Here is a 16,344-nt window from a genome sequence, read left to right as displayed (position 1 = left end):
ACCAGATGTTTTCCCAAAGATTGCAGATACTACACCTAGTCATGAAATTTGAAGAGTTTCCTTCCAACCGAAGTTATGCTCAGCAGTAAAACTGTTAAACCATTTTGAAGACAGTAAGAGAGAATCTGTGTATTTTCCAAAAGGGGCTCACAAAATAGGATTTTTTCTATCATGCTGTCAGTAGGAATATACCAGACCAAATCCTTAACTTGGTTGCTTTCAGATGCTGAAGGAAAATGTTGGCTCTGTCATTTACCCTATGACATGTTAGGAAATATCTATTATTTGGGAGAAAAGGAAGTATTTCTTCTATAGTATTCTTTTGTTCTAAGTCACAAATCAACATTTATGTCTTATGCCTTGCGATTTCTCCTCTGTGGTATCTGGCTTCTTCCATTTGCATTATGAGATGATTCCAGACAGAAGTCCTTGGATGGGGCAAATCAGAGTCTGGTTAATTTCCAGCCTTCTCAAATCAACCCACTTTTTATGACAAAAAGTCACATTCTATGAAGTATTTTCACAAAGGACAGAGGTGTTCCAGCTCTATTTACTTCATTTTTTAATTGCAGGATCTTCACTACTGAAGAAGTTATTCAAATTCTGTGCTATTTTATAATCTATATCTCAAGATTCTCTCTCTGTCTATAACATTATTAAGATGAATGATTCAACACAACATTGAGTATTATGTATGAACTATAAGAGTTACTTTGGGTATATCCTCCACTGTTTAAAAATTAAATCAAGGATAAATGGTAGAAATAAATTGTGGAAGTAAAACCTTCCCCATACTGCAATACTCAAACAGAAATAATCTCTGTAATGTCTTCTGAATAGCAAATGGCTTGGCAGACTCAATTGAGATTAGTTTCTATATGCCTTTCGTATGGCTGTTTAGAGCTGCTAAATCTAGCTATCTTGGCTCTGAACATGTTTCCTGAGATTTTAGGAAGAAGCAGTTTGATGAAAAGATCAAAAACAACAATGTGGCGAAATTGACCACAGATTTACCAGATAACAAACTGTGGTAATATGGCCAGCTAATTACGTATATATTATAGGCATGATAATATTATTTACTAACTACTTCACAGGTACTAAACAATCAGAATGGACAATAATCCCAGAGCTCCTTGCTGGGGTATTTAGTAACTGTTTAACCACTGGATTGTGAGGAATGGTAGAAATAATGTGTGGGTTAGCAGCTGTTTACGGACAGTAATAGTAAAAGCATTTCCATGTGTTAATGACAGGTAGGACCATACCGAAGCATGCTGGATTTTGTTTTAACCATCATTCCTGCCCAAGGAATGGGCACTACCTTTCTAGCCCTGTGTGTGGCTATATTCAGTCTCAGTGGCATGCATGACCTGTTGATTTCTTGTCTTAAATTATCTTAACTGATTGTTGTGATTCTTTTTGTGTGTGTGTGTGATTCTTATGATCTATTTGGATTTCATCAGTGTCAATTAAGATAGAAGGCTTTTACTCTTTGTAAAAGTTGATTTAACTGCTAGTGCATATGTTTGTATTACGATCTTATGTATGTAACTCCATAGAACCCCAGAATTGTTCTGTTCACTAAGTAGCAGAAAAACTACTCTTTGGGAAAGAAAGTTCTACATTCTCTAAATTTGTGTTGTTTGCTGTGATACCTATGTAGCTGTTGAGCTCTTGAAATGTGGCTAGTCTGAACTGAGATGTGCTATTAAGTGTAAAATACACACTGGATTTCAAAGATGTAGTACAAAAAAACAGGTAACATTCATATTTTCATATTAATGACATTACATTGACAATGTTTTAGACATATTAAGTTAAAATATCTTATTGCCATACAATTAATTTCACCTATTCCTTGTCACTATTTATAATATGATTACTAAAAAATTAGAATTATTTATTTTCTATCACTGCTGCTCCATATTATATATTTTCCCAATTGTTTGGTATAACAAAGATTTGATTTTAATCGAACCTATGGAAAATTCCCTCTGGAAATTCAGATAACCATCTTTCTCTGATGTAGTTATGTTTTTTTATTTTAAAACTTTTTCACTACAATTAATACCTCACTAAACTACTTTCAGTTTATTCATTATAGGTCAAAGAGATAAGTTTTTTAAAAAAGATATGTAAAGTGGAAATTTTGGGTTTAAAAAATAACTATCCTAATGCAAATAAGTAATAACTCCAAGGGAATTAAAAATTAAGCCTTCAGTGAAATTTTTAGTATCACCGTCTATAGATATATACTATCAATTTTGGATCAGCTTTGCTGGTGGCCAAAGGACTAAAAGAAATTCCTTTTGTTCTAAGGAAATGACATAGGATTTTCTTTCCTACCGTCCCTTCTAATTAAATTTCATGAATTTACATTGTGGGAAATCAGAGTATATTCACTTAATCTAGGGATAAGATTATAGTTTATATTTATATTTATATTATATTTATAAACATAGTTAAAATTAATGTAGCTTTATAGGTTGCTTAAACATTTATAGTCTTAGAAGATTTATAAACATATTTGGAAGATGCCACTATATGATCGTAGAAATATATGAACTCACTCGTTTGATGATCTTTACAAAGGGAAGCTATAACTTGAGGCAAAGTGCATTAACCAAACTTCTCAATATGTGAGAAACTTGTTTTAAAATTCTGATATAAATAAATAGGTGTGAATCTTGGTCCCAGAAAACAGGAAGAAAAATCAATCAAAAATAGCCTGGATATTAAAACCGACTTTGTGCACTAATGTGAAGCTGCTTGATTGAGTAGTGCAGTGTCAACCATATCTTTCTTCTAATGCTAAAAGTAATGCACATAGACAGAGTGACAATCACAGCACAGGCTCCCATCAGCAATAATTAATCTTTTAGTTAACAGAGACTAGAAAAGCCTCCCATCAGCCTCTTCTGAAGTCTGAGGGACCCTGTTTTTTGATGTTCGCATTCTGAGGAAAATTGTCCCCACCAGTTCTAACAAATTGAAACACCAGGCTAATTATGGCAGCTAATGAAGTGTGTGGAATGGTCACAGCTTGTCGTGAAACTGTTCCTTCAGCTTGGATTAGAGTTTCATCAATCACTTTTTTAAACTGATCCAGAATTGCTTCTGCCCGGTGCTTGGCATTTTTAATGCTGTTTCTGTAATTGGTTTTTTCCCTAAAGCTTAGACTGTTTTTTGAAATATTACAGTCTCGGGACAGAACTTGCAAACTCTAGTTTATAAAAAAAAATTTATTATTAGTGATATCAGCTGATCAAGTGGTAGAAAGCTAATAAAAGACCACCAAAATAAAATTTGATATACTGTTTCAATCCTGCTAAAGGTAGCAATAAAGCATATCCATGTATATCATTTTTTTCATATGTATGTACAATGTAACATAGGAGAATCATAGGTGGTGGTTAGGTGACTAAAATTCCACTAAGTTTCTGTGAAATTAATACATAGATGGTAGTTTATTGGCAGGGAAGGATAGCTCTCCTTTTATCATTACAATGCGATTTTATAAGATGTCTCCATTTTGCATTGAGCCAAACATTTTGAAGCATTAAATTATATTGAAGTATATTCCCATTTAAATCACTCTGCATAAACCTGGAGTTCAACTATATAAAGGTTTTTATCTTCTCTAAAAAAGGGAATCAGTCATTTTGCAGGCATGACTGCAATTTCTATTAACAATTAAATCTCATTTTTTAATGTTGATTCATCACTAGCAACTATTGAGCACCTGCAATATGCAGGGTACTGCTTTGATTTGTAGGACAATTCAATAAAAGATGTATGAAATTCTACTTGCATAGGTTATGTCCTTTAAAATGGTAAAAAAAAGAAAAACAAAAAACATAAACGAAAAGAAAGAAAGAAAAGAAAAGAAACCACTTTTGGATGTTGTCTCTTATTGTTTCCTTTGTAGCCAGGCTGTATGAGCAACAAAGTTTGTCCATGTTTCAGTTCTTCCCTTTTTATTGATAAAGTTTTTCTTAGTAAACAGACATGCATTAAGAAGGGCTTTAGGTGTTTTATCACTTTTAATCCCTAGAACTAACCTAGATGTTATCATTTCTATCACTATCATTTCTTCTCATTTTTATAGATTACAAATTAAGAATAAGTAATGCTAATCATTGCCAAAGTCTGGGCTATTGACCATGATACTTATATTTTTTTTTTAACGATTTTACTTACTTATTTACAGAGAGACAGTGAGAGAGGGAACACAAGCAGGGAGAGTAGGAGAGGGAGAAGCAGGCTTCCCGCTGAGCAGGGAGCCTGATGCGGGACTCGATCCTGGGACTCCAGGATCATGACCTGAGTCAAAGGCAGGCACTTAATGACTGGGCCACCCAGGTGCCCTAAAATGTGTTAATTTTTAAAGTACATTTTCTTTGCATTTTCATGATTCTTTGACAATAAAATACTTGTTTTATGTTTAAGTGATAGAATTTTGCACTTAACCATACAATTTTTATTATGAAGCATCTACTAAACAATATGCAGAAGTGAAATAATGTGCAATATAAAGTCTCTACATATATTTGGTTACTTACCTTTCTTTCTTATTTTCAGGGATAAAGAAGGGAAAGATTTGGGGGTATCAAGAGGAAATGGTGAAAACATTTATGATAATGTGCCTCTGAGAAGAGTTTTGGCTACATTTGATAAATTTTGGTGTTTCTTTATTTTCTCACTAAGGATCATATAAAATCCTTAGTTATGAAAAATTTTACATATGTCTATCTATATACATACAGTACATAGGTATATAAAGTACAGCAAAAAATACTGGTTAAAGTTTGATGGTAGGTACATGATATATATTATTTATAGCTAAAATATACATAAATGATATCATACTTTTTTTTTTTTACTTATAAACAGTAGACATTTATTTCTCACAGTTCTGGAGGCTGCAAGTCTAAGATCAAAGCTCTGGCATGGTTGCTTTCTGGTGAGGGCCATTTTGCCTGGTTCATAGCTGTTACCTTCTTGCTGTGCACTCACATGTTGGAAGGGGCTAGGGATCTCTGTAGGGTTTTGTTTGTTTTTTTACTTTATGTATTCTTTTGAAACTTTATTTTTTCCCACTTCTGACTTTATATTCAGTGATTTTGCTAAGTTTATCAATAATAACATCTGTAGATATTTCTCTACATGTAAATTCATGTTTTCTGTAAAATAAAATTTTATTTCTTCTCAGTCATTTCTGATATCAAGTGAATACTTACATTATTTTTTCAATAATCATGATACCTTATCATACTTTATCATATTAAAGACATTTTGTTGCTGTTTTAAGAGATGACTTTTTAAAATCATAATAGAGGGGCGCCTGGGTGGCTCAGTTGGTTAAGTGACTGCCTTCGGCTCAGGTCATGATCCTGGGATCCTGGGATTGAGTCCTGCATCGGCCTCCCTGCTCAGCGGGAAGTCTGCTTCTCCCTCTCCCACTCCCCCTGCTTGTGTTCTTCTCTCGCTTTGTCTCTCTCTGTCAAATAAATAAATAAAATATTTAAAAAATAAATAAAATCATAATAGATACTAAATTTTATCATAGGTGTCTTCTCCATCTATAAGATGATCACATGATTTCTTTATTATAGTCAATTATATTGTTAGATTTTTTTTTAATGTTAACCCAATCTTCTATTCCTGGCATAAACTCAACTTTATCTTGAAATATTATCATTTTTATGTGTCACCACATTCAATTTGCTAATACTTTGTTTAATTTTTTTATACTTATGTTTGTGAAATAGATTTGTCTCTCCTTTTTTTTCCTTATACAGTCTTTGTCAGGTTTTAATGTCAAGGTTATGCTGGCCCCATAAACAATTTGAGTAGTGGTCCCTCTATATCTATTTTTGGAAGAATTTGTATAAAATTGTGTTATTTCTTCCATAAGTATTTGGGAGAATTTACTAGTGAGCCCACTGGGTTTTGGGATGTTCTTTCTTGGTAGGTTTTTATTTATTCAGTGCTTATAATTTATATAGGACTATCCACATTTCTATTTTTTTGTCTACCGGGTTGTGTTTTTTTCAGTTTGACCTATTATTCTAAATTTTCATGTTTCCTGGCAAAGACTTTTCATGATCTCCTTTATTATATACTTAATGCCTGTGGTGTATGTAGTGATGACACCTGTTTTATTCATGATATTGATAAATGTTTTATTATCTTGCTAAGACTTTTCAATTTCATCAGTATTCATAAAACTTTTGACTGTTGATTTTCTCAGTTGAGTGGTTATTTTCTACTTATTAATATATGCTCTCTACTTTTTTCTTCTTCACCTTTATTGGGTTTAATTTGCTGTTCTTTTTTGTTACTTCTTGAGATGGATAATTAAATAATTCATTTTCAATCTTTGTTTCTAATATGTGTGTATAAGGCTATAAGTTTCAACACGTGGATTTAGTGACATTCCGTAAGGTTTCATCATAAATCTTAAAATGTTTTCTGTTTTAAATCATGTTTTGTTTAGAAGTATATTACTGCATTTTCTAATATTTGAAGATTTCCAAGTTATATTTTTATTAATTTACTAGTTCCAATTCTTCTGTGGTCAAAGAACAAATTCTGTGATTTTAATCTCGTTAAATTTATTGAGAGTTGATTTATGGCCCAGGATCTGGTCATTTTGGTAAATGTTCCAAGTACATTAAAAAAGAATATATTTTCTGCAGTTTTGGAGTACAGTATTTACCAATCTCTTGAAATTTGTTAATAGTGTTCCAATCTTCTATTTTGTTCAAGATTTATTAATATTATTGATTCTTCTCCTGAGATACTAAAATGAATCATTTCTTTGACGCATAGGATATACATGAAGGCTTTATTCAAAGGAGGGCATGGAGAGTACATTTTCTGAGGCCTTGATATCTATAGCAGAGATTTCACTGTCTCTCCATATAGGTTTTCCCCTTCTATACTAGGGGGTCAGCAAACTCTCTCTTAAAGGGCCAGATAGTAAATATGTTAGGATTTGAGAGCCATATGGCCTATGTTAACCTAGTCAAGTCGGCCATTATAGCACCAAAGCAATCACAGATAATACATAAAAGAGTGGGCATAACTGTGTTCCAGTGAAACTTAATTTACAAATTAGGCAGTAGGCTGGCTTGGGCCTGTGGGCCATAGTTTACCAATCCATATTCTATAGTAATAGAACCTCTGATTTCTATTCCAATAGAACCTGGGTACCTAGCTGCCTGAAATAAAAACTTCATTTATCAGCCACCTTTTAAAGCTAGTTATAGTCCTGTGGCTATGTGCTGTAAAATGGAATGTAAGCAAAACTGTGGGTTCAACTCCCAAGAATTATTTATCAGAATTTTTCCCTACATAAGTAAGTCTTATGGGGTGAAGGACAGTTAAAAGCAGAACTCTCGTTAAAAGAACTGTACAAGCTAGTAAATTAGTCTGACACAGTGCCATAAATGCTGGTAAAAGACATAAGCCTCCTAGGTCAGAGACTGTTCCTCAGAGCAAAAGCAGTAGGAGTTTAGTTGTACCAGTCCCCTTCAAATCTCACAAAGTGATACAGAGAGTCAGGGAGGACCTGCATTTGCAGATGTGCCTTAGGAGGAGAACTCTGAATCCCTGAACATAGGAAATTCACCATGTTTATAGGAAGCAGTAAGCAAGCCTGCTCTGCCCAGAGGAAGACCAGGTGCTTTGCAGGACTGTGTGATACATATTGTGCGGTGTTACATCACTTCTCAGGAGTGCCAGTTGTATAAACAATACTGAGAAATGACCCTTATTACAAGTAAAAGAATGATCAAGACTTTGTGATTTGACACATTCAGCAAGATATGTAGGAACTCAAGAGCCCCATGGTAGACAGCCTCCCATGGTGTTTCTAAAGAAAAATGAACATCATTCTTCTCATTTCTTCCTTCTGGATGTCTAGAATGGGAGATTTCATAGCTAGAGATTGATTGACACCTTCAATTATTGTAATCCTTGGATCAATGCAGGCCACAAAAGGTAGAGCAATAATGTAAAAGAATCCTGGGTCCTTTACCCTGTAGAGTATCACACCAACCATGGACTTTTGTGTAAAAGAGAAATAGACTTCTTTCTTAAATCACCATTGATTTGGGCTTTCTATCAGTTGCAGCTGATTCTAATCCCAGTTAATTCAATATCTAAGAGTACCTTTCTGCTGTTTTCAGATGTAAGTGACAACTGGAGTGTGTATAAAGTACTGGGCTCAAAACCTTTTCCTCTTAACTTTATAGATACTACTTTGTGACTTTCTATCAATTACTGTTAGGAAAGAAATATTTCAGCTGATTGATTTTGTATGTGTTTGTTGGGTGCTATGCTGCTTTTTTGAATTATTTTCTTTATTCTAAAATATAACCTTTACCATCCATTCAACTTTGAGTAGCCAATTGTTGCCTCTACAGGGAATTTTAATTCTGCTACTGTGATCTTAGTTTATTTACTTATTTCACCAAATATCTCTGACCTTGTTTTTATGGGCTCTGTTTTATAGAATCCATATTTTTAGGAGTTGATTAAAGTTGGCAAATACTCTCTAACACATTTTCTTCAGGTTCCTGGAAATTATAACTTTCAGATGTCTACTTTCATGTCTTTAACATGTGAATTGATTTTTCTTCCATGGGCCTGTAAAATTTTTTTCCTCCTATCCTCCTATCTGAAGAGCACTAGACACATTCACTGTTTACCCACACAGAGAGCCTATGGATTTGGGTCTTCTATTTCTTTAGATCCAGACCTCTTTCCAGGCTCCACTTCTAAGGCAACCCAATTCACTTGCCCTCATTTTGTAGTTTGCCAGCACTAATAATTGGTGGAAGAGATGAAAACTTACACTTCTAACCTGGTCCTGCCTCTTACTTGCAACTCTTCTGTGCCTAGCACAAGGGCCTTGCATGCAGTGAATCTGTGTAGAACCTCTGTAGAGCCCAGCCCACAGCTTGGTTTCTGTAGTGCAGCAAGTTTGTTTTCCCCTTATTACCCTGAATCTCTTGGAGAGATAGAATTTTTTTTTTTTTGGAAAAAAAAAAATGACCCCAAAAGAAATCCAACTTTAAAACTTGTGATTAGGTCATAGGTAAGGAGGAGATCCAGAATAATTTACTTAGATTGAGAATTAGATCTATTATTTGAAAGCTTCAGAAAACTTACTGGTATAACTGAGAACCAGATTATTTATTGGAGATCATTCTTTGATGACTTTTTTAGTTCCACCCATGAAGACATAGACATTACTAGTTGTTTGATATTCCACCCCCCACATCCTTAGCCAATTCTTTTATGTGTTATTGATGATGGAGATGGACAAGAGTTTTCTTAGAGCTCTAAATATAAGATTTCATAGAGAGGAAATTCCTCCTCGAGCTAATTAACTAACCCCCCACAATGGATAAGAACTTTATGGAACATTGTGAGGTTAATATCCATTAAATCACATTAACAGTTTTTTGAAAATTTGGATAAGCTCTAACCTTAGTTGTAGAGCAGACAAAACCAATTGAAATATTCTACCATTAATTTCCAGGCTCTTGGAAACTAATGGGTTTCTAGAAATAGCAGTAATGATGACTAACACCTACATCATGATCTATATTAGCTAAACATCTATCCACATAAGAAATATATACAAGTGTTATGCATTAATATCCTAAACTACATTGCTAAATAATGTTTGCATAAAATAAATCTACAACTCATAATTATTTCAGTCTACCGTATTTATATTATGTTCATGATAAAGCAGAGTTTTAATGTAGCTTTTCAATATAAAATAATTCTTACACTTTTCCTTTCTTAAAGTGAATATATACATGTCAAAATTTTACTGAATAAAGTGAAGAACATTCTGGTTCTTATTCGTTAAAAAGACCCTACGAATTACCTCTGGAAGATTTTGATTTGTTTGGAATGCTTTTAACCTATCAAGCTTAAAATCAGAGGTGTCTTCTACAAATAATTCATATTGACCTTCAGGTTGCTGATGGCTACAAGATGTTTTACTACTCCAGTAAACTATTTAGCCTGCTCACCTCAGTGCCAAATCTGAACTACTTACTACTTAATGTTATGTATGCTTGCTACTTGTTTTATTTTTTTATATTGAATCTACTTTATATTTCTTATAAAAAGGGTCTTATTAAATAGAATAATAATTTAAGCTAATTATACAAGTGGTCAACCTACTTAACAGTTCAAAATTTGTCAAGTTTATAAATATCAACTTCATGTAATTTATTTACTAAGAATATAACTTATATTAGTGGTTTAGTTTCAAAAGTGCAATTTAAAAAAGATAACAACTGATTAGCGGTTATTGTATATTGACCACAGTGAGACATATTTATTTTTTACTTTGTTTCTGATAAGTTCTTATTTGCAGAACAGAGGAGATATAAGTCAATACATACACAGTTGAATTTAACTTTATTCAAAAGAATTTTTCTCCCATATTGTGTGTCCATGCTAACCATAGAGTTTCAAGAGGCTGTAATTATTTAAATTGTTCCATTTTTATATCCTCTCAATCTTTAAATAGTTTTTGTATTACTCAAAAATAATAATGAAATAATGTATTGAATATTGAGATTAAATTTTTATATGTATCATAAGTTCTTGAATTTGACAGCCTTTTATTTTTAAAGTTTAAGTAAATTACAAGTTATATATAAATGTTCTGCAATAAATTGTGCTTTGAATGGCAACAGCAAATAAACATTCCTTAGTATTTTGAATATCAAAGTATTTTACCTACACATGTTTTTAGTTCAGACTCAGTAAAGTTCAAGGGCATCCAAGTATGAAATAGCTTGTGAGGAAATTCACATTGCTTTCTTAATTTGATTTAGTTGGAGAAAAGGACACTGGTTCAGAAAATAGAACATTGTCTTTAATAATTTTGGTTTAAATATAGACATTAGGTATTGTACATAGACTAGTACATGCATATATAATTTTCCAAAAGTTTATGAAAGGGGTTGGCATTATAAAATACATTAATTCCCATTGACTGTCTTCTCTATCATAATATTATATAGACTTGCTTATGGGAAGCATTGTTAAAAATAGTCAGAAAGGGAATATGGCCTTTAAAAATAGCATAGGGAAAACCATACATTTAGTATTTAGGATAAATGTAACTGGGTATTTTATATAAATGATTTAAAAAGTAGGACATCAGTTACTGAGAACAATGTAGTTGACAAATAATTAGTCCAAGTAGAAAGGAAACTTAATTCTAAGAATAGCAAACTTTTTGATGCACTAAAATTATTTACTTTGTTTATATCAAAGTAAAACATGTACATAGTAAAAATAAATATGTTCAAAGACTTAGAATGTAAAGTGGCATAGTCGTGATCCATTCTTCTCCCATCCTTCATGTTCAATCCTCCTTTCCAGAAATCACCATTTTCAATTCTTTTATATTCTACCTAAAGAATATGCTTTCTCTTAATTTATCAGTTTTAGATGTTAGCTATTGACTTTCAGCTATGGAAATATGAATTTAGATCTTTTATGACATCCTCTCCATGTTTTCTTGAAGTAATTCTGAGTCGAGTCAACAAATATTCAGCCTTTCTGTATTGGGTTTTTTTGTTTTGTTTTGTTTTTTAAACTGTGGAAAGATTGTTTCTTACTAAGCCATGAAGTGTTCTATGATGATATTTCTTTCTTGTATAACTTTTTATACAAGAAAGTAATAATTTCTTTCCTGGAATTAATGACTGCATTTATCCCCATTTGCTTGATTTTCTTCACACTTCTTGTCAAGTTTCCCTGTACTCTGTAAGAGGCTTTCAGTATAATTATTATCTCTGAAAATTCCATCCCACATGTAATTGATACTGATTAGATCTAGAATTTTCAGTTGAAAGTTATTTCTACTCTGTTTTAAGCCACTGGTATCTGTCATTTTGTTTGGGAGTAATTTTCTTCCATTATTTCCTAATTCTTTTCTTCTTGTTTTCTGAGATTCTGGAGTTTCTATAGTAAGAGATCAGATGCTCTACATTGATCCTCAAGTTGTTGTTGGTTTTTTTTTTTTTTTTTGGTTTTTTAAATCTTCTTTCTCCTAGTTCCATTTCATTGTCCCTTTGTTTTACTTCCACGGAGCATTCCTTGGTGTTAAATTCCAGTTTTTCTATTGGGTTGTTTTTTCTGTATTATTATTCAGTAAAGCTCTTTCTTATTTTTAATTTTTTTAAATAGCAGCCTATACTTGCTTAATGGATGCAAGATATATGCAATATATATTTTAATGTCTCTTAGAATATTTTAGATTTTAATGATACTTTGTTCTGCTTCATAGTCATCTAATTTTTTTTTTTTTTTGCTTATTTATAACTGTCTCTTGTCTTTTAGGTTGGAGGTTTTTCTCAAACATCTGTTAATCTTGGGGTGTTCATTATTAAAAATGAGACACTAAAATGCTAGTTGAACTCATTATGTGCCTGAGTAAGGCTTATTTGATAGCTTTCACCTCAAAGGTAACTTTCTATAGAGGGGCCACTACTCGTAGCCTTTCAGTTTCGCAACAAAATTCCCTAATCTGCCAAATGTGCTAGTGTTCTGGGAGTTGGGAATGGAGCTGGGGTATGATCAGTATGGTGTTCTCACCATTCAGTGGGAAGATTTTCACTTAATTAGTGCCTTAACCCTCAACGTCTACTATGCCTAATGTCTCCAGTTTTTGTTTTTGTTTTATTTCCCCTCAGAAAATAGACCCCCTAACCCTGGGAGAGAAAAACAGGGAGGTTCCTGGGGGACACTTGGGAAGAGAGCTTAGAACTGTTCCTGATAGAGACTTTCAGCCAAACCCCGTGCCTCACTTTTGGCTTCTGAGATATCTGAAGATTCCAAAATCCAGATATGGGTATTGGAAGGAAGAATAGGGTGGAATTTCATTTGTATCCAGACATAAAGGTATCTCTGTTTTCTGTTCTTTTTAGGGCTCGTACCACTCCTCATCTGTTTCTGAACATGGGGTCACTGCCATCTCCCAGTTTCATTGAAGATGTAGTTTTGCAGATGTTTGTAATCCTCCGTATTTGGGGGCAGATTTCTAAGAGGATAAGATAGGGCAAGAAATTTATTGCTCTGCCATCTTAAAACTGGAAGTCTTCTAGATGAGTAATTTTGAAGTACAGGTCTATAAAGGCTTTTGAAATAATAGTGTTATTTCCCAAAACAGAACATTTTCTTTATACCAGTAGGTTTTCATTTTAAAGTATATTTGAATGTGATAGATGGAGGATATGAACACAGAAGGCTGGATCTTGCCCCCAGGAACCTTATCATCTAGTGGGGGACATGAAACATGTGTAGGAATTACTGTTATACCAACCAGAAAACATAATAAGGGCAGTGAGAGTGAGAAGGGTATAATTATGCACCATAGGCATGCAGGGAGATCTAACTTACATCTGGAGAGAGAAGGATTTCCAGGAGGAGGTAGCCTTTTTGCATGGAACTTAATGTCTGGGTAGGATTTACACCTAGTGAGAGCTTAATAAATATTTTCTGAATATAATACTGTTCAACTTTGGTGGTTTGACATTTTTCTTTCTACTTCTGTTAATGATAAATATTCTTTTCTTCGGTGTAGTATAGCAACTGCAATCAGTTTCACTTATTCTTGTCTTAGTTTTCCTGAGAGGAATTAACAAAAGCGCTTTTATAGAGAAAATGTACCATTCAGTGACAGTTATTGATATAGCCTATAATTACAAAAAAAAAAATCCTTCCTGTGAGAATTCCATTATATTAATGATGCGTGTATATTATTAAGAATTATAAACATTGAGTAATAAAGCTTCAAGTTCACATGTTCCCAGATGTTATTTTGGGGCTTCTAGATTAGCAATTTTTCAAAAACATAAACAGTAATTAGAAATCTTTCATAATTTCTTTTAGAAACAGCACTTGATTTTAATTCTTTCATTTAAAAAAACTTGTAAGAAAAAAAAGGTGTCAGAACTATTGACATTTTTATAGCTTGACAAAAATTAAGCATAATTAAAATGAAATATTTGTTGCACAAATTAAACTGCAATTAATATGTTTTCTGCCAGTGCTTGCAGGGTAAGATGAAAATGGTGTTGTTAGTAGACTCCCTGCTGCGAGACTAATTTCTTGATTTTTATACCACACATTATCACAGACATTCTCACAGTAAAAAAGTAAACCAACAAGTAAAAAAACACTGTTTGATGAAAATGGTATACAGGAGGAGATAGACTGGTTTTTATGAAGGCAAAAATCCGATGACTAGTTGATTCCACGGGTAAGATTTGTACTTTTAAAGCCATTAAAATAAGTAGAAAATTGCCCTTTATTTTAGTTAGCTATGCCTTTTAAATTAGCCAATTTATTGTTTCGGAGGTGTTTGCATTTTCAGTAGGTAATATAGAAAATGAACAAGATATGTTATGCAGAGGCCTCCCCTCCAGCTAACCAAAAAACAATAATAAATCCCATCACAAAAACTTAGATGTGAACACTTTCAAGGAAAGTGGAGGAAGACGCATCTTTACTTCTTTTGTAGGGGGTTCACGTTTTCTCATTGGAGCCCACAATCAAAAAAACCAAAACAAAACCTAACCTTGACTAAAGTTAGTTATTGCTATAAAAAAAAAAAAATTCTGCAGCAGCCACTTACCCAGATAATGCATCAAGTATTATTTCTATGTGAATATTTTTCTGGCTAATTACATTTTGACATTAGACACCATTTATGGCTGAATGAAAGAAAGAAGTAACCATTAATAGTCCTCTTTATTTCTCCAAATGTCTCTCTTGGGCCTTGCTACTTAAGGGATGCCAATGCACTAGTGGGAATTAGAAGTTATGGGCTAGGCCCCAGCACTGGCTGGCTGGTGCACACCTACCCCTTCCTGGGGAGCCAGAAAGGTGTCAATGCATGTTGCATGAGGACAGCATTAGCCTTGGCAGTGCCCGTTGAAGAAGTGATGAATGGAGCTCTGTTCATAGACGACAAGGCCACGGTGCCCCTTTCTAACCACCTACAGAGAAAAGGGAATGAACGAGATATGTTAGGCAGAGGCCTCCACTCCAGCTAACCGAGAAATACTAATAAATCCCATCACAAAAACTTGCTTGATGCTTACCAACATTAGGTACTGCTAATGCCAAATGCACAAACAGGCTTTCAGACATCAGAAAATTTTGCCCTCCAAAAGTCTTAGGGCAGATAAATCAATCTTTTTAGGGTAGCTTGTGGATTTGGGTTACTTGAAATGACACTAATGTTGTAGTGACAAATTTGGTGGTTATAGTGATGCTCTTAGTTTGCATGGTTACATTCTCATCTCCTTCAAGTTCGTTCTCAAATGTCATCTGAGAGCAGGCTTTCCTGACCACGTGATTTGAAACTGCAGGCCCTACCTCGGCCCTTCTCCCTCCCCTGTTTCATTTTCCTTCATAGTGATGGGGAAGAACCAGGGAAGTGATGGGGAAGAACTGTCTTACGGAGTTGAAGAATGAATCTTGCAGATAACGGAGATTGAGTAAAGTGATAGAAGTTTATTAAGTGAAGATACAGAAAAAGCTCTCAAGAGTGAGAGGGGTCCAGACAGGGTTGCCAATGAGGGCCTTTAGGGTTGGTCTTTTATAGGAAGCTAACCAGGGAACTTAAATCCTTTTAACATTTATACTGATAATCACCATTGACCAAGGACTGGTGATAACACCTTCAATGGCTTACTTCCTTTTTAAGGTCCTGTTATTCCTTGTTGGTCATAGGTGATTATCATAAAAAAAGACACCCACCCCACATGCCTAGGGCAGGGTGGTCTAGTTTGTTCCCTTATCTCTGGTTTCCCCACATGTCCACATTTTTGGGATTTCTGTGAGCCTGATCACATAGCCCCCATCTTATCTCTCCCTACCTAGCTCTGCCTGTCCCTTACTCAATAGCACTTCTTATCTGACTGATTTATTTCCTTGTTGTTTGTCTGTAGTTACTAGAAATTTAAGTTTCATGAAGATAGGAATTTTTGCCTGACTGATTCATTGTTGTATCCTCACAGCCTAGAGTAGTGCTTGGCCTAAGTAGTCATTTAACATTTTTTTTTTTTTGAAAGAAAGGAAGAAAGGAAGAAAGAGTGAAACCAATTATTTAAAAGGAGCAGAAAGAAATTAAATAAATATGATAACTCCTGATGATAATATGAAAATCTTGGTTTAGTAGAGGATTATGAGAATTCTGTTCATTTAAGCTTCATTTATACTTTTAATCTCAGAGAAATTATACTGAAATGAAAACCTCTTAATAAAACTAAAACTAAAATGTCA

At 33.7% G+C, this 16,344-nt stretch overlaps 1 protein-coding gene across 16 annotated transcripts in view; it reads left to right on the top strand.

The window, feature by feature from the left end:
- Positions 1-16,344, top strand: part of SPATA17 (spermatogenesis associated 17) — a 250,590-nt gene that overhangs the window by 144,846 nt on the left and 89,400 nt on the right. The window contains exon 10 of one of the 16 annotated variants that reach the window (XM_027614220.2): positions 4,585-4,759. The exons of the other annotated variants lie outside the window; for them this stretch is intronic. Coding sequence (XP_027470021.1) covers positions 4,585-4,590 — 6 coding nt within the window. The 3' untranslated portion in view covers positions 4,591-4,759. Of the gene's footprint in view, positions 1-4,584; positions 4,760-16,344 lie in introns of those variants that run through there. 16 annotated transcript variants of the gene reach the window in all.

Source organism: Zalophus californianus, chromosome 10, assembly GCF_009762305.2.
Source record: "Zalophus californianus isolate mZalCal1 chromosome 10, mZalCal1.pri.v2, whole genome shotgun sequence".
Taxonomy (NCBI): domain Eukaryota; kingdom Metazoa; phylum Chordata; class Mammalia; order Carnivora; family Otariidae; genus Zalophus; species Zalophus californianus.
This window is presented reverse-complemented; position numbering and strand designations above follow the sequence as displayed.